Source organism: Lissotriton vulgaris, chromosome 2_1, assembly GCF_964263255.1.
Source record: "Lissotriton vulgaris chromosome 2_1, aLisVul1.2, whole genome shotgun sequence".
Taxonomy (NCBI): domain Eukaryota; kingdom Metazoa; phylum Chordata; class Amphibia; order Caudata; family Salamandridae; genus Lissotriton; species Lissotriton vulgaris.
This window is the reverse complement of record NC_141687.1, coordinates 2,003,757,896-2,003,776,012: the sequence shown is the minus strand read 5'-3', so window position 1 is coordinate 2,003,776,012 and position 18,117 is coordinate 2,003,757,896. Positions and strand designations below refer to the sequence as shown.

The following is an 18,117-nucleotide window of genomic DNA, read 5'->3' as shown; positions in this document are numbered from 1 at the left end:
AAAGTTCCTCATCTTTGGCAAGAACACCTCGTCATGGGACTCCACTTGGTGTCTGGTTGAACTGGTACCGACTCACACCGACTCCCATGCAAAGAATCCTAAAGATGCTAAAGAAAATCCTCCTTGGATGCCAATCAACACCTGCAAAAATGTCACTCACACCCTTATCATCAGCAAGCTGGACTAGGGGAACCAGCTCTATGCCGGAATCAGCAAGCAACTCACTCGAAGACTGCACACCATTCAGAGCTTGACAGCCAGAATCTCCCTTAACCTCCCACGCACCACTCACACCACATTGCACCTCAAGAAGATTTGCTGATACCTGTTAAACAAGTGTTACAAGTTCAAACACTGCAGTCACACCTTCAAAGCACTGCACAACATAGATATAGACAACCTTAACAGTTGCATCTTTTCACACACCTACTAAACACCTCCACTCTACTGAACTTCTACTTGCACACATCCCACAAATACTCATATCCAGAGCCGGAGATCAGGTCTTCTACTTCACTCCGAAAGCATGGAATAACCTCCCACTGCACATCAGAGCCTCCTCTTCACTTCTTAAGTTCATCAAGAAGCTGACGACCTGGCTTTTCGAATAGCTCCGCTGCTCGGCTTAGGCAAGGCTAGACGCACCTGCTAAGTGCCATGATATCCTGCCGAGTGATTGTGGGCTCTACAATTAAACATTACATAACATCACCTTATATAACCAAGTATGCGGGTTAGTTAAAATTATGCAACAATTTGGAAAGTAAATATAGTTCACTTTGATTTCAAATTAAATTTACTTTCAATACTAAGGTGTCTAGTATACCTTTGTCACACTAGCTTTAAATAGCAACCGTTTCCGTCAACGTTACTGGTTTGTACGTCACTTTGACATGAGATTGTTTATTTTCATATCATGTATGCCTCCAGAAAAATTTACTGTGTCAGTTTAACTAACGCTGGAAGACTGTAATTAAGCAGATTTTGATCCATCTGAGCAGAAACACATTAATCTCCCAGTGACCCATAACGCGAGAGCTCGGTTCGATTCCCGGCGCGGCAGGTTTCTGGACCAGGGTCAGCGGACTCGATAATTCTCTCGCCTCGGTGCCCACTCTGATCAGCGATCACACTCGGCAACTCTGGGCATTAGCTTGCCTCATCTTCACTAACGGCCCCACCAGACCGCTGGGGATGCCTGGTCTCACCCTGGAGATATCCATTAAGGGACCATCTCTCAGGGAAGCCAGGAAGGGTTTCGCAGCAGTCGAAGCGCCTTGGGACCCTACGGGTAAGTAGTGCGCTATATAAATGCCTATACATTTACATACATTTACATTTACATCAGCATAAATAATTACGCCCCTGTAATAAGCGCTTCTAATGTTAGTTTAGATGGCCCGCGTGTCATTATCCATACGTTGGACTCCGTCAGTTCATTTCAGAATGAGCTAAACCGAGAAAAGTGCTTTTGTTTCAGGGAAATGTCTCCAAATTGAAGACATTCTGGTAATTATTTGCTACTTTCAGATAAATTGTCCATGTATTCACTAGAAACATTTCTGCAACCTGTTTCGAAAGCATGTTAATTGTTTTTATTTCTTTAAACATGTGTTTCACAGAATGCAGTTTCCGATATTTCCTGTAAAGTGAAAATAAGCAGAAAAATTACTGTAGATCGGAAAACGCACAGCTCCAAACAGCAGAAGTTTTCCATTGACTGTCTGAGCGCAACGTATGTACGTGTTTTCTAAACAGCTCAATCACGGTCAGGTGGGGCTATAGAATTGAAAGCGAAACACCTCCTAGAGTTTATCATGCCTTTGAATAGCAGTCATCTCATATATTTATTGTTGGTTACTGTAATCAGAATGACGATGATATTAATAGAAAGGCAATATTCGTTTGTTGGGGGGCGGAGAGGGGGGTGGCTGGTATGTCTTGCTTTACTAACAGTAAATAAGGAGAAGCAGATTACTGCTGTGACCTACTGACACCCGAACATGACCGAATTGGAGACAACAAAAACACAAATGCAAGTGATTCATATTATTCAGACTCCCCATATGGGACCATCATTAAATAGATTATTCGCTTTACTCATCTGTTCGCGTGCTCAAAGTGTTTAGGGCCACAAAAAATAAGGGCTGGGTAAAATGAACACATCCTACCACGTGGAGTAGATTATATTTTACAGTAAATAATTCTTCACATTAAAACAATGATTTCATTTTGCCTCTGGCTAAAAGTATTATTGGATGAAGGTATCACTCATGACGTGACGCTGGAAATGGGTCAGCATTTATATAGTTCTGCTACATTTTTTATGTTTTATGTAGCGCGGACTTGGTCAGTCGGCCGGGGCATCAGAGTCATTTAAAGGCAAACCAACCGTTACCAAACAATTACATCGAGATGGCATTAGCGAGGCAACTTACGAGGACTGAAAAGTAGGAAATGAAAAGTAATCCATATAAAGCATTATTGGATGAAGGTATCACTCATGATATGTGACCAGAGCAGAGACCCTAGAAGTCTGACAGCATTTACATAGTTCTGCTATTTAGTTACTTTTTTAGATTTTATATAGCGGGGTCTTGGTCCGGGGACATCAGAGCGCTTTACTGGAGAACCGTTCACAATCATTTCGAGATTGCATTAGAGAGGCAACATAGGAAGGCTGAAAAGTAGGAAATCGAGAGTGAGTCGGAGATAAATTAGAGTACATCTATCCTGGTGCTTGCCGTCGTTCCTTACAGCTCTTACCCGCAGGTGCAGATCTCGCAGATACATTTGCGCTTCATGCTTAGGCTGATGTTCCGAACACCGGATTCGTCAGCTGTTAACTGCACGTGGTGATAAAGGACGCGTCCTACTGCCAGATGAAAACTTGTCGCTTTTGTGCCTGCAAGTGTACCATCTCCCCAAATTCACTGTTACCAGGGACGCGCGCCGTTGCTTGGCAACTTGGTGAGCATCGACTGGTCAACATCGAATGGCTAGCCTGCTGACATAAACGTCAAGTTTGGGGCGGGCACCAAGAATGCTCCCTCCCATTGGAATCATCCGAAGCCTATTCACTCCCCCATAAACACTTGTTCTGCTGCATGGAAGATGCGATACACCGCAGAAGGCAACAGTTTAAAGCATTGAAGGGGCGTCACCGGTTTAATGAGACAGCCTCAAAACGTGAGCGAGCACAACCCGACCCTCCTCAATGTATTAGGATGTGTCACGAAGCGGGGACAGTTCTTAATTGAAAAATGAACTGCCCAGGCGGATCTGGGACTTCTGGTTGACCCACTTCTCATTCCCTCCGTCCCATTAGAAACGGCAGGCGGCCGCAACATTCCCAGTCAGTCAGAACCGCGTAAACATTCCCAGACACACAGCTTAGTTCCGCGAACAGCTCGACTAACTCTCCTCGGAATACTTCAGTCTAAGACTACCATGTACACACCGTTCCGAAGTGGGCGGTAGCCGTCGACCGTAGGGGGCGGATAGGAGCGAGATACGTGCAGGCTTCACGACAAATCACTACTCGGAATACTATCCGGCGCACTATGATTGGGTAAAGGCATCCTTACACTTTAGCAGACTCACTAGTACGGGAGCGGTGGGACTATGCGACCCGGAAGTTCTAAAGTTATTGACAAGTGACATCCGTTAAACATAAACAACGGACGACGGATGTTAGACTGAATTCAAGCACGGTCCGTGTAAGTAGCGGACTGGTGGTCACCTTAACAAGTAGAGGTGTAATGCTATTTAATCGATTGGTTAGAGGTTCTTAATCTAAGTTATCGACCAGTTAAAACAATACATACTTATTCAGCACTGCTTCGGAATACAGGTACCTACTACCTTGGAGTATCTTATCTGCGTGCAGCTGAGCGATTATAGTTCTTTCCCGTTGAAAATATTGCACCAGTGTTGAGTAGTGCAGACGACCGACAATAAAGCACTCGTAGTGTCGCATTGTCTTCCGTGTGCTTACTTACTTTAAACCATGGCGCGTGTCGCACGTCATCCCATGTAACTTTTTACCAGGTGGGTCGTCTGAAGCGAGGCATGCTCACACTCGTGATATGGTCAAACTCAAATGCAATAGCAGCCGTTTGGAGCTAATCTTGTTGTTCTTGTTGAAGTTAGCGGGCTGACCGACGCAACCCTTAGTTCACCATTTTCTGAGTGGATGGTAGTAGAAACAGTAGTTTAATGGTAGGAAAGTTGGGTAGCCTGACAGTTCATTTAAAGACGGGTTTGAGGTCCGGTATTATCTGCTATTGTGACTGATTAATCCTGCCTCCTGACCTGATGCAGGTATTTCGGGAGTCCCACCGGGAAACGAAAGTGGTAGGTGACACTTTATTTTCATTTACAGTTGCCCTTGATTGTCTTCTTGGGTTTGAGTGGCTGACCACGTTGGTTCCACCCACGTCGTCTTGAGTTTCTAGGTAGTTGCCATAAATTTACTGAGATTTGTCCCGGCAAGTGGATTCTTCGTTGACAGGCTCATAATAAGTCTTGAAACATAAGACGCTCCTTATGTTTGCGGCATTGCATCTTGACAATAAATCGCAGTAAAGTGTATGTATTTCAAATTGCATATACAATTTCCTTCTCAGAGACAATACACCCTTAACACGTGGCCTCGTTTGGATTTACAGTGGTCGGGAGTCTCCCGAAGTGATCTTAGGGGTCCAGTGTTTGAGAAGCTGTAGAGAGTGATACTTAATAGTTATATGTGTGTACGTTTAAAAGTAGTTATAAGAATGTGATGTTGATAGGATTCTGTAATCTAGAATGTTTGTAGTGCATTATTCATTCTCTGCCTGACTGCTACTGGATCTGTCGTGGGTTTCTGTTATGGAAATAAACCTTCAGCTTCATTTTACAATACTTGAAGACTATTCTTTATTATTTCCCGAAAGGACTATTTACAGAAGCCCAAGCAGGATTAAAATAAATTATCAACTCAATAGTCCTGGGTATATTGGGACCATGCAGATATGCAAGTGTGGGCCAGTATGCTCTCAGAAATAATGTTCTCCAAGTTCAGGTCTCTTCTTTGCCATCTGTTAACGGAATAACCTGCGTAGAGATGCAAGGAACGCGTTGATTTCATGTCGATACTGCAGGCTAGCGTTATGCATACAACTTTTATTGCTACTCCATTTGTAGCCATTTAAAGCAACTTGTAATGAAACCTAAAACTCTTGAATCTGAATCTAAATAACAGCCTTTATAAACCCTAGCCCGGCAGCCACCTTCCTCTTTTCTTTGCTGCTCTTAGTGGAGCTCAAATACCATCACACTGCCCCTTTCGCTGTGGCCCCTAAGAATGGGAACTTAGAAGGAATTTTAAGGCGATCAATAACGAAACACTCTCCCCTTTCATGAAGAAATTAGGGTCCACTAAAATGCTGCATGCCAATTCTGCTGCCCTTGAATTTTCAAATACCATCTCTGGGGCTTTGGACACTCTGGCCCCTGCCAAGCAACACTAGTCTGCTAGAAAGAGTCCCTCGGCCCCCTGGTTCTCAGACAGTCTAAGGCTGTTGAGGCAGGGCTGCCGAAAACAGGAGAGGCTGTGGCAGGCGCGGCTTGATCCCGCAGAGAAGGAACAACAAACTTCTCCTAAAAGAATACAAGCTTGCTATTATTGAGAGAAAGAGGATCCATTTTGCCAACCTGACTGCCTCCCTTAATTCCCCCAGAGACCTTTTCAAGATTATAGATTCCCTTGCCACCACTCAGGCTGTTGACCCCGTAGTGGAAACTCAGGAGTTATGTGATGGAATCTTGACCTTTTTCCATTCGAAAATCTTAGACATCTATGACACTCTTGAATCCCTCAACCTTGAGCTGGGATCCCCTTCTTCCCCTGCCATTCCCCCAGTGGGGTGTCAGGCGGATGAACCCGCTCCTAGCCTCCTCAACTTCCCTCTCCTTACTCTGGAACTGATCAATCAGCTTCCTGATACCACCAAATCCGGTTTCCCTCTAGATCCCTGTCCGCTTAGGGTTCTGAAGGCTTGTAGGGAAGTGGCTATTCCTCCCCTGTTGGAGGTGATGAACTCTATCACGCAGGTAATCTTTCCTCTCTCTTGGAAAATGGCGGTTGTCAAACCCCTTTTGAAAAAGGCCACTCTGGACCCTGGGGAACTGAAGAATTTTCGGCCAATCTCCCTCCTACCTGCCCCTGCAAAAATTCTTGAATCGTATCTCAATCGCCACCTCAGCTCTTTTTTGGATGACTCCACCCTCCTAGATGCTTCACAACACAGCTTTAGAAAATCACATAGCACCGAATCTGCCCTCACCGTGGTCATCAATAACATTCGGTTGAAGGTCGACCAGGGCTATACTACTCTTCTGGTCCTGCTTGACCTCACAGCGGCTTTCGATACCCTGTCTCCCTCTATCCTGGTCACTTGTCTCAGGGAGATAGGAGTCTGAGGTCCAGCCTTAAGCCTTTTGGCCTCCTTTCTCAACCAAAGAGAACAAAGGGTGAAACTGGGTGAGTTCCTTTCTTCACCTAAACCTGTGCAATGTGGGGTTCCCCAGTGCTCCGCATTAAGTCCCACACTGTTTAACATCTATGTGGCCCCACTTGCCAGGGTAGTAAGATGTTTCGGGCTTGAGGTGTTGTCGTATGCTGACGACACCCAAATCATGGTCTCTCTTACCCAGTCTGTGAAGGACTCTGCCCTGAACTTCAGGAACTGTATGGAGGCGGTATCAAAATGGATGATCCAGAACTTCCTGAAGTTAAATGGGGAGAAGACGGAGGTCTTGATCTTTGGGGGAAATCAGGACATCTGGTCAAAGGATTGGTGGCCAGCTTCCCTTGGGGACTGCCCCGTCCCTGTCAATTTGCCAGAAATCTGGGGGTTCTAATTAATACCTCACCTTCATTTAACCGTCAGGTCAGCAGGACTGTTTCCACCTGCTGCTGTATCATTCGGATCCTTAGAAAGATCGCTCACTATCTCTCCCCTGATTCTCGGAAGCAAGCCGCCGTGGCACTTGTCTCTTCAAGAATGGAATACTGCAATGCATTGCATGTGGGTATTAACAAGAGTCTTATCCACTGCTTGCAGATAGTCCAGAATGCAGCGGCTAAGATGGTTCTCAATCTTCCCAGATTGTTCTCAGCATCTTTGGCAAGAAGAAACCTGCACTGGCTGCCCATCCAGTCTAGGATTTCTTTTAAGATCCTATGCCTTGTGCATGGGGCTTTGTACGGTACTGGCCCAGAGGATATCAGGTCCCTCCTCCATTCTTACTCCCCCACGAGAGTTCTCCGCTCATCTAATAAAAATCTCCTGATTCCCAGATTTACAAAAGCAACATGAGGAGGTAGAGCTTTTTCTACCCTAGCTCCCAGGCTATGGAACTCGCTTCCCCCTGAACTTGCAGGGCAACCCTCCCTTGTGCTTTTCTGCAAAGCTTTTAAGACCTGTTTTTTTAATGAGGCATATCCTTAATTGTGCACTAGGGGAATTACAATCCAGATGACCTGTTTGGCGCCTTGATGCCCTTGGGCTAAGTTGCGCGGTATAAGTCTCCTTTCATTCATTCATTCAGTGATTTTACTGTTTTTTCGACTTTATATTCAGATGATTCGAATGTTTATGACTTTAATTTGAACAGTATATCTAAATTTATAGGAGTTTCTAGATGTTATAGGTAGTGTTTTTTCCATTCAATACTGAGTTACTCATCGGCTGTAAATTCTGGTAGTAAATTGAACCTAGTCCTTGGTAAAGTGAACTAAAATAATTTCTCGCATTTGTACCTGTACTTTATGACTGCAGATTATCACTGAGACAACTCGAATTGACTTCACTGCAGAGTTGCTTTGAGCTGGCCGGCGGGGGGGAGGGGGGAGGGGAGGGGGTGTAGGGAACGCAGTGGAGAGCATTAGTCGGGCCTTGCAGTCCTTGTGGACTTGATGATATCACATAGACCAAGCGTGATTGTCATCGCATACTGGGCGGCCATCTTAGTTCAGTCATTTGTTTCTAACAGTAAGAAATGTGCAGTGGCATTTTCATTACGTGGCTCGCACTAACTTGACATTTGCATAGATTTGTATGTGTCAAACTGAATAAACGTTGCACTAGGAAAGTAACAGTGTGGTACGCTTCGTATTGAAAAAAATTAAGATTTTTGAGGTGAGAAGTTAAAAAAAAGGAATTATATTTTAAAACATGGAAGTAACAATTTAAGGAGATGAGTGTAGAATGGGGAGACTTATGAGCCTTACACACAGGAAGACTCTAATAAGCAATTGGTTCAGAAGGAAGTGAGGGCTTTGGTTAAAAAAATGTTAGAATGTGTGTTAAGTTAAAAAAAGGAAATACCTGTCGGATTTGGAGGGGAAGTTCTGGTCATCAGATACGTTTTCTGACAAGAAGGGGGCTGGTTGGAAGAAGATGAAGAGAAAGCTTATTGACAAAGGTTTGAATGATGATATTTCATCCTGGCAGAGAGGTGGTGTAAGCACCACAGAAATCGAAGGTGCTCTACGTGACACAATGGAAGGTGTCGCTTGTGGCACAGAAGAGAATAAGGCTAGACCTTATGACGGAGAATCACATAGCGAGGATGTTGCCAGTTATGATTAGACATAGATGGACAAGTTTGTGTTTGACGCATATGAGGATGATTCTTGGGATCTGGACTATGATATGTTGAAAAAGGTGCAAAAGGAAAAAGGTATTGTGAGAGATCCTCAGGGTGAGGAGATGGTTAACCCTGATATGATCAGACACCCGAGAAGTGCTGATTGGTGGCCTTTGGCTCATGTGTCTTGAGTTTATAAACTTATGGACAAGAAGACCCTTAGAGAAGGAGGCAAGGGCTGTGTTGAGAAATGAATGCTACCGTCCAGTAATGGATGATAAAGCTTGCTCTACACCACATCTAGGTCTAGATCCTATATGTGTTCTATTTAAGTTGGGCAGAGAACCCACAAAGGGTTAGGAAAGGGCACTTAAACAGTGCCAAAAATAGACTACTGGTAGTCTAGAAGAAGGTGTTGGTAAATATGTGGCAGCTTTTACAAGTTTGGATAAGGCTCAGACTTCTCTGAAGAGAGTGTTCGGCACTGAAAGGATGACAGGGTCGGAGCAAGGGTATGTTTTTGGTTGTACATTCAGCAGGTCTCTTTATCAGACTCAGAGATGTGTATCGTTCGGAGGATTCCAATCTGCCACTGGTTTCAATTCTCAAAGAGGAAGGTTTGGCAGGGGACGTCAGGCGAGAGGAGGAACACAGTACTTGCAAGCAAATCAAGATAAATATGAGGATGCCCATTAGTTCTTTCCTAAGAAAGGTACAGGTCAGATTAAGATGTTTTGTGAGAAATTGGAGAAGTTTGACAAGAGATCAATGTATCTTGAAGGCAATTGAGGTTTCTGTAAAAGAGTTTAATTAAGACCCTAGTCAAACTGCAAGACCTGTGGGAATTGTGTTTTCAGAAGAACCTCAAAAGTTGGTGGAATTAGAGATTGAAGAAATGTTGAAAACAGGTGCCATAGTGACAGAGGAAAAAATTACTTTTTTTGAGTATGTTTTTTTTGGTCAGGAAAAAAAGACAAAGTTTGGTGCCTGGTAATACATTTGAGAAATTTAAATTGGTTTTCTGGTGTGCAGACATTTCAAAATAGAGGGTATCCATCTTCTAAGAGATACTTTGTAAAGAAACGATTGGATGGTCACGGTCGATCTAAAGGATGCTTACTTTACAATTCCGATAGTGGAGGTCTGTCGTATATATCTCCAGTTCAGGTGATTAGGGAACCTCTACCAATTTACTTGTTTTCCCTTTGGTCCAACATCAGCTCCTTGATGTTTCACAAAGGATTTACAGCCAGTTTAGGAGAATATGCATGATAATATACTTGGGCACATTTTTTGATCATGTCTTGGGATAAAGAGGAATTGAACTCACAACTTCTTTTTTGATGGTGGATGTGTTGGAATCCCTGGGATTCTTTGTCAACTTGGAGGAATCAGTATTGATTCCTTGTCAAGAAGTGGGATTCCTTGGGTTTCAGGTGAATACTGTGCTTGCTACTTTCAGTTTGCCTGAGAAAAAAGTTGTGAAAATAAAGATGGAGGTGAAACCGGTTTGAAAGAGAAAGTCTGTTACATTAAGCACGTTAGCAAAAATTATAGGTTTGTTTACGCCACCTATTCAAGGGGTCTTTTCAGGACATCTTCATTAAAGAGCCTTTCAGAGGTTGAAAGCAGAGAGTTTAGAGAAAGGTTTGTGGTATGGAGATCAGATTACTCTTTCATTAGAAGCACAAGAGGAATTGAATTGGTGGCTGGTCAATTTTGACTCATTGAATGTTTGAGCTATTTTCGGAATATGTCCAGATTATGTTCTGGAGACTGATGCACGCTTTTTGGATGGGGATCATGTTTAAATCAACAGGTTACAGGTGGCAGATGGTCTTGGGAAGAGAGTTGGGAACACATAAAATGTTTGGAGATGTGAGCAGGTATTTTTTCCCTGAAGATCTTTGGAAACATTTTAAAGAACGGAAATGTTCTGTTGAAGATGGGCAGTATTTTGGCAGTGCGTTATATAAATTGATTGGGTGACAGCAAGTCAAAGAATCTAACTCGGCAAAATAGATTTGGAGTTTTTGTCTAGAACACAAAATAAGCTTGTCAGGTTTGAACAACCCAATTACAGATTGGAATTCAAGGTATCTGAGAGATTACAGCAATTGGAAATTGAATGATTTAATTTTCCAACAAATGGAGGAAATTTGGGGTCCCCTAGAAGTGGATCTGTTTGCATCAAGGTTGACATTCCAGTTACATCGGTATTTCAGTTGTAGGATGGATACTGTAGTGGAGGCAGTAGATTCTTTTCAGCATGATTGGAAGAATCTTTGCCGGTATGATTTCTACCTTTCTCGATGATTCAGAGAGTGTTATTGATAGTGAGGAGGAAGAAGTATCAGATAGTTCTAATCACTCTCTTTTGGGTAGCTCAACCTTGGTTTTCAGGATTGCTTAAATTAGTAGCTGTGGAGTCTTTTTTTTATTCCTGTGTCAGACGGGATGTTGTTGGGTCCAAATGCTAGGTTCATCTTTTGGTTGTCGAAGGAGCATTGAACCTTCTTGTTAGGAAGATTTCAGGGGAAGAGAGAACTTTGTAGGCCTTTGGGAACAGACTCTGGAATTAATCAAGGAGTCTTGGGTCCCAGGAACATCAAAACGTTATGTTGGAGAATGGAAAGCTGGTTTTGTTGGTGCTTGGAGAGGGACCTGGATCTTGTGGAGACATCTTCTGCAGAATTGTACATTTTTTTGTCATTGTTGTGTGAAAAAGGATTGTATTAGAGAACCACTCATTGTTATAGATCAGCTTGGCGGCTGTTCGTGCACCAGTTAGTAGTTTTTCTTTCGGGAAACATGCTTTAATTGATCAAATGCTCGTGTGTGTGCTAGGTTTTATTTGAAACCTATGGAGCATGTGTCGTCTGTTGCTATTCAAAGTTTTGAACATGTATAATGATAGCCTCCGGTCTTGCATGACATGTAGAATCTCCAAGTGATATGATGACAGAATCTGGGTTTCATTAAAGACATGGAAGTTAGCATTATCCTGCCCTCCATTTCAGAGAGAGAGGATTGGAAGGAGGGGCGGGATCAGGGCCGGACTGGAAACAGAACCCGGCCCTGGCCAACTGCTCAGCAGCCCCCCGGGGTGAGGGGGAGTGCAGCTGAGCAGTTGGCGAGGGCCGGTTTTGGCCGATTATGTTACAGGGGGCCGATTTTGCTGACACCCGGTAATAAAAACGGCCCCCAGGGGCCCAAAACAGGCCCCCACCCTAGAGGCCTACTAGGGAAATGCCCAGTGACCGCTATGGCCAGTCCGGCCTTGGTCAGGATATGTATGTTTAGCATGATATATGAAATTATCGTAGTTATTAAAAATCGTTCTTTGATTTTGATTCAGTTTATCTCTTTGCGTACAGCACATTACAGACGTTAACATATTGATTTTAATTCATTTGAATATCGTTTTTTATCAGGAACTCAGTGAATAGGAGAAAACAGTAGAAGATTTTGAAGTTCAACTTGCAAGAAAGGAAGTTGAAGATTTGGAAGTTATAGTTATACAGTTTGAATTCATGTTCTATATATATTCGGATTCGGAGCAGCTGTAAAGAGGAAGATGGTTGCTGGACTAGGTTTTATAAAGTTGCCATTTAGATTCGGATTCTAGAGTTTTAGGTCTGGTCCAAGTTGCATTAAATGGCTGCACATCAAGTAGCAATAAAAGATGTATCAGGGGTGTGAAATTTAATAAAATATCTATTTGTCCACGGGGCAGGTTGCTTCATAAATCTACTTGTCCTGTAACAAAATCCACTTGCTCCTTTGATGCCATATAGTGTAGCAACAGTGGTCCCATGCACATTCAAGTAAAAGACCAATAAATATAGACAAAGTCAATTCTATATTTAGAATGACATGCCCAGCCGGACAGAGGTCCTTCAAGTTTACTTAATAAACAGTGTTATCACAAGATAAAACAAAGATACCTTCCACAGGACCCCTGTGTGGTACACAAGCCTGTGCCCAACACTTGCGGGGTGTGTACAGTTGGAGAAAGATAGGAAAGGTTTTTTAAGGCAAACAAGCGTTCTTCTGTTCATATGTTGATTATACAGAACATATCAAACAACACCATTACATCAATTTTAGCAATCAAAATACTTGTATACGGTGCTTAAGCAAGTCGACGGCGTTTCGGTCCCCCTAAAGGGTCATGGGGACCATCATCAGGACAAACAAATAATTGCCTTTATCGCTAACCCTCAAAATACCGAGGCAGCGTGTAAGTAATAAAGGGCCGCTTCGATAATAAGCGCAACCCGGACCAACAGACCCAGTTAGGGCGTGGAAAGCCGTGTTACTGAATCGTAAACGGACGACGCCTGGGTAAGCCGGTATTGACGGTCGTGGAGAATTTCCCTGTTTCCTGCTTTCATTTTTTTAATGAACATTTTGTTTTGAAAGCAAAGAATCATCGATCTTGCTTTCGAGCTTCTGCAAATATTTGCCTCAAACAGAGATCACTCTGGGCGCATTATACATAGCCTCATATTGCTAAACTTTGAAAATGTGTGTACATATTTTTATACTGAAACCACTGTCAGTAGTACAGTTGGAGCTTACAACATTTACTTTGATCACTCACCCTAACTATAAAGGCTTACAATTAATGAACCATGAATACAAGTTTGAACAGCATTAACATATGGGCCAAAATATTACTTTAATTGCAGACAGTGCCCTTACCTGATCCATAATGTGTTGCTGCAAACTGACAGCCAAAGGTTTGCGCTGCAGGGGGTTGGGCCTACTTGTCCCGAGGACAAAATACACATGAAAACTTGTTGCCCTTGACCCCAAACAATATGTCTTGGGCTTCCAGATCATATCATCATATCCCCTGGAGAATCTACATTCTCTATGGGCTTATCACAAACAAATTATGATTAATTAGTGGTGGCTCTCTTGATCCTCGAAGGTCTGTTGAAAGTTATGCCCTTGAGGGGGATCCGTGTCGTTAGTTTTTAGTATTGCATGACTCTCATGTGTAGCTAGGATCCTTTTAAACTTTTGTATCACTGCCTAATCATGTATTGCTTACCACCTCCACATTAAGGTGTTTGAATGCTGTTTAATACCCACAACCAGTTGTTACCTGTCTGTTGACCTATTTGTTGGAATCGTGCCGATGGATATCTGCTACAGGGAACTACACTTGTTTGCGGGTCTATACTTTGGTTTTCACCAAACTTTTGTGTCTCACGGGTGTCTGTTGAAGGACGCAACCAACATAGCATAGAGATGTAACTATGCAGGACCCATACAAAACACATCCTTCCTTGGGGATAATACTTTGCTGTCATTTTGACTAGAATCTCTTCTTGCCAAATGAGCCCAGGACCTCAAATGGCTGGGTGGAGGTGAGGACTGCCACCCCACACAGGAGATGTGGATTGCTGACGTCCCTGAGGTAGGGTAGCAGAGCATCCTCTGGGCAAATCCTAGGTCTCTTTCATTCCAGAAAGAGTTACTGGTCAATGGGGACAGGGCTTATTGTCAGGCGAGATGGTGGGTATGAAAAGGTTGGTGCTGTAGTGCCAGGGAATCATAATTGAGGGAATGGCATAGACCATTGACCCCCTGTGAGCCTATTTCAGTGATGACTGGGTGCCAGATGTTATCCACACTTACATCCTCTGTCTATGTTGTGGGTCTGCCCGAATTGCAGATGCTCCTGCTGTGGCAGATTGTGCCTTTGACGAAGGTTAGGACAAAGAAGAGGGCAGTTTAAAGGAGACAACTCTCATTCCAAGGGACCAGACACTAAATCACATATGTGTCTGATTGTGAACTGTAAAAGTGGGAGCATGAGACTCACAAGTTGTTCATTAGTGTGGAAAGGCAATCACCAAGACTTCAAGCTGCAGCAACCAGGACTAGGGAGCAAGATCTGCATGTCTCCTTACTAGGTGAGGGGCCATCATCCAGGAAGACCACACCACTTGCATTGAGCCTGGAGTGCCACCATTCTTCCTGCCTGCCGAGATTAGCGGACCATGTGAGGTGAAAAGAGTGTGCTTGGATGAAACTAGGCCCAGCAGAGGTCTTTTTTTTTTTTTTTTTTTTAAATTTGTTTTTATTGCAGAATTAGAAACCATTGCATACAATTGCTCAACCAGTACACTCATGGTGTCCCCCCGCATCAATAGTAAGAGCGTAGATCATACACAGCCATTCAGCCCGCATCCCGGAGGCCGGGCGGCACAGCATCCCAGTTAGTAGCAAGACATCATGGTGAGCGTCCCTGAGGGACAATGGTCGAAATCTCTTTACGTATCTGCATTTTACCCCCCCAACCCCTAACCTGTCCCCAACACCAGCCATCCTAGACTAACATTCCAGTGCTACGAAGACGCTGCAATCCCGTTCCCCGGTCCCTACTAGGGCCTCATCATGTCCGTCCCATGGGCCCCTGCCGCTTCTCCGCTATCCATCCACGCTCCACAGACCCAGTAAGCAGTCCCAATCCGGAATCGCTGCCGTATCCCATCTGCCTCCCGGCTCCTAGCCCACCCCTCAACAGCCCCAGAACAACCCCTAGTCCCACCCCCCCAGCAACCGCTAATGGTGTGTGCCATGTTCCTGACTCTTGCATGGGTCCCGCTACAGATCCGCTGATACCTCCATACTCGTAAGCCTCGCAGTGTCCTCGAGTCCTATCCCTTCAGTCCTCATCCTCCACCAATGAGTCACGCAAAGCCTGCACTATCAATTCCCATGCACGCGCTGATTCTAAGTTCTTTTCATTATCAAGCTTGACAGCCTGCCGCATACGAAGCACACTCTCGCACTCGGACCACCTCAGCAAGTCATTCGTCCACCTCCTCACAGACGGTCCCTCCCTGGACTTCCAGTGCCAGGTAATCTCTCTCTGCGCCAGTATCAGCCCTAGGTCAATAAACTTACTTGTCACCTTAGTGTGTTTGGTGTGTGGGAACCAGAGCAACAAGCACGCCGCCATATCAAACTCCACCTCCCTGTCGGTCACTGCATTGAGAAGTTCCCCTACCTCCGCCCAGTAAGCCTCTAATTTCGGACAGCCCCAGAACAGGTGATCCATATCCGCCTCCGACGCCAAGCACCGCGGACACCGCGCCTCCTGCACCTGGAAGTACCGTTTGATCTTCTCCGGAGTCAAGTAGGCCCTATGTAATACAAAGAAATGCACCTGCTGGAAGCGCACGTTCCTCGTGCTCTTCCACGTGCGCTTAAGAATATGGCCCCACACCGTGTCCGGAATGGGCCTGCCTATGCTCGCCTCCCATTTCGCTTTCAGCCCCAGGAGCGGTTCCAGCCCCTCATGCAGCATCCTATTATGGAGGCAGGTCACCGCCTTAAAGGTGCCGGCGGCCATCACTACGTACTGACATGCCATAGTCGTGTCCGGCTCAATGAGCCCCCCTCTCCAATGCTTCTGAATGGCCGCCACCATGGCCGCATGCAAGAGGAAGCTCCCCTCCGGCAGCCCAAACTGTTCCTGTAGTACCCCGAAGGGCACCAAGGTCCCATCAATATACAGGTCCCCTATCACTTGCAGTCCCAACCCCTCCCATTCCAATAATGGGGACCAATCGCCCCAATGCGGCAGTGCTGTCAGCATGCCTATCGGTATCTCCGGTGCATACGGTCGGGTCGCCTTCGCCCTCCTCAGACTCCTCTGCCAGCATAACCTGAGCGTCCGCTCCTCCATAGTGAGGCCTTGCAACTCCAGTTTCTGCTGCATAACGATATAGGCCAGGACATGGCGTTGTATCCCCAACTCTCGGTCACACTCCGGCCCTCTGAACACCCTAGCCACATGCTGCGTAAGGACCTGAAGCTGCGCTGCCAAGTAATACAACTCAAAGTCAGGGACGGCCATCCCCCCCTCAAGCTTGGGGCGAAGCAACGTGTTCAGTGCCACTCTACGGCGGCCATGCCCCCATAGGAAGTCAATAACCATCGTCCGCAAGTCCCTAAAGATCCTCTGTGGAATCCAAATGGGCAGCGTTCGAAAATAATACAAGAGCCGTGGGAGCGCTATCATTTTCAACAGAGCAATCCTACCTAGCACCGTCAGGGGAAGGGATGCCCAAAAGGACATACAACCTCTCAGCGCCCGTACGCACCGTCCAATATTGCCCTCTAATAGGTCAGCGGCCTCGTGGTAGATACGGACTCCCAAATAAGTGAAGCAAGATGGCTCCCAGACCACCCCCATGTCTCGTGCGGGGCAGGGCGCATCCGCTCGAAGCGGAAAGACACAGGTCTTCGCCCAGTTAACCCTGAGGCCCGACAACCGGCCAAACTCAGACAGCATTTCCATCGCCCCTTCCAGAGCCCGTTCCGTGTCCTCCATATATAACAGCAGATCATCCCCATACAGTGAGATGTGGTGCAGCTGCCCTCCACTTGCAATCCCTGCATACATGTCTCCCGACCTGGCACGCACCGCCAAGGGTTCCATCGCTAGTGCGAACAAAAGAGGGGAAAGGGAGCACCCCTGTCTCGTTCCCCTGCCAGCTGGATAAGCCGCTGACACCAGACTGCCCAGGCGTACTCGCGCCGTTGCCGATGAATACAGCACCTTCGTCCACCTGCGGAACCCTTCACCATTACCAAACCTCACTAGCACTTCCTCCAGATAGACCCATTCCAAACTATCAAAAGCCTTCTCAATGTCCACAGACAACACCGCCTGGGCACCGTCCGTATCCACCGTACCATCCAGTATCCCAACCAGGCGACGAATATTTAACGCCGTGCTCCTCGTGGGGATAAACCCCGCCTGGTCCCTGTACACCAGGCCAGTCATGTGTGGGGCCAACCTGGTGGCCAAGATCCGTCTCATTATCTTGTAGTCTACCGTCAGCATGGACAATGGCCTGTAGGACCTCACATCAGTCGCTTCCCTGCCGGGTTTTAGCAACGGCACTATCAGTGCTTCCCTCATTGATCCGGGCAGATCCCCCAACCTGTAAGCCTCCGTATACACCTCCAGCAGTCTGGGTGCCAAACTATCAACGTACTTCTGGTAGAACTCTATCGGTAGGCCATCCACACCGGGCGTTTTATTCCTTGCCATGTGCTTAATGGCCGTCCTGATCGCGGCCAGCGTGATAGGCCCACCTAAGTCTTTTGCATCGTCATCGTCAAGGACCGGAAGCTGCCTTGATTCCAGATACGCCGCGATGTCGCAGGCCTCTACTCCCAACTGACTCTCGTACAACTCCGCATAATAAGCCCGAAAGCACTCCAGCACCGCAGATTGGGAATACACCGTTTCCCCTAGTGCATTTTTGATGCTTAGGACCGGGCAGCCTCTAAGTTCAGGATTAGCAAGCCTGGCCAGGAGCGTACCCACCTTATCCTTTTCGGCATGCGCTCTAATGGCGTATTGTCTGTAGTCATAGCTCCGTAACCGTTCCGTTTCGGTGGCCACCACCTCCTTTGCCTCCAGCAACCGGGCCTGCAATTCCGGCT

At 45.8% G+C, this 18,117-nt stretch overlaps 2 protein-coding genes across 5 annotated transcripts in view; one reads left to right on the top strand and one right to left on the bottom strand.

The window, feature by feature from the left end:
- Window positions 1–2,928, bottom strand: part of SAXO2 (stabilizer of axonemal microtubules 2) — a 118,824-nt gene extending 115,896 nt beyond the window's left edge. Inside the window, exon 1 of the mRNA XM_086958227.1 lies at window positions 2,767–2,928. Coding sequence (XP_086814353.1) covers window positions 2,767–2,804 — 38 coding nt within the window. The 5' untranslated portion in view covers window positions 2,805–2,928. The remainder of the gene's footprint in view (window positions 1–2,766) is intronic.
- A 236-nt stretch (window positions 2,929–3,164) lies between these two features.
- The window catches only part of EFL1 (elongation factor like GTPase 1), a 1,188,367-nt gene continuing 1,173,414 nt past the window's right edge, over window positions 3,165–18,117 (top strand). Inside the window, exon 1 of one of the 4 annotated variants that reach the window (XM_086958226.1) lies at window positions 3,165–3,189. The gene's annotated coding sequence lies outside the window, so the exon portion shown is untranslated. Of the gene's footprint in view, window positions 3,190–3,609; window positions 4,051–18,117 lie in introns of those variants that run through there. The other 3 variants (XM_086958223.1, XM_086958224.1, XM_086958225.1) reach the window with 3 other exon arrangements.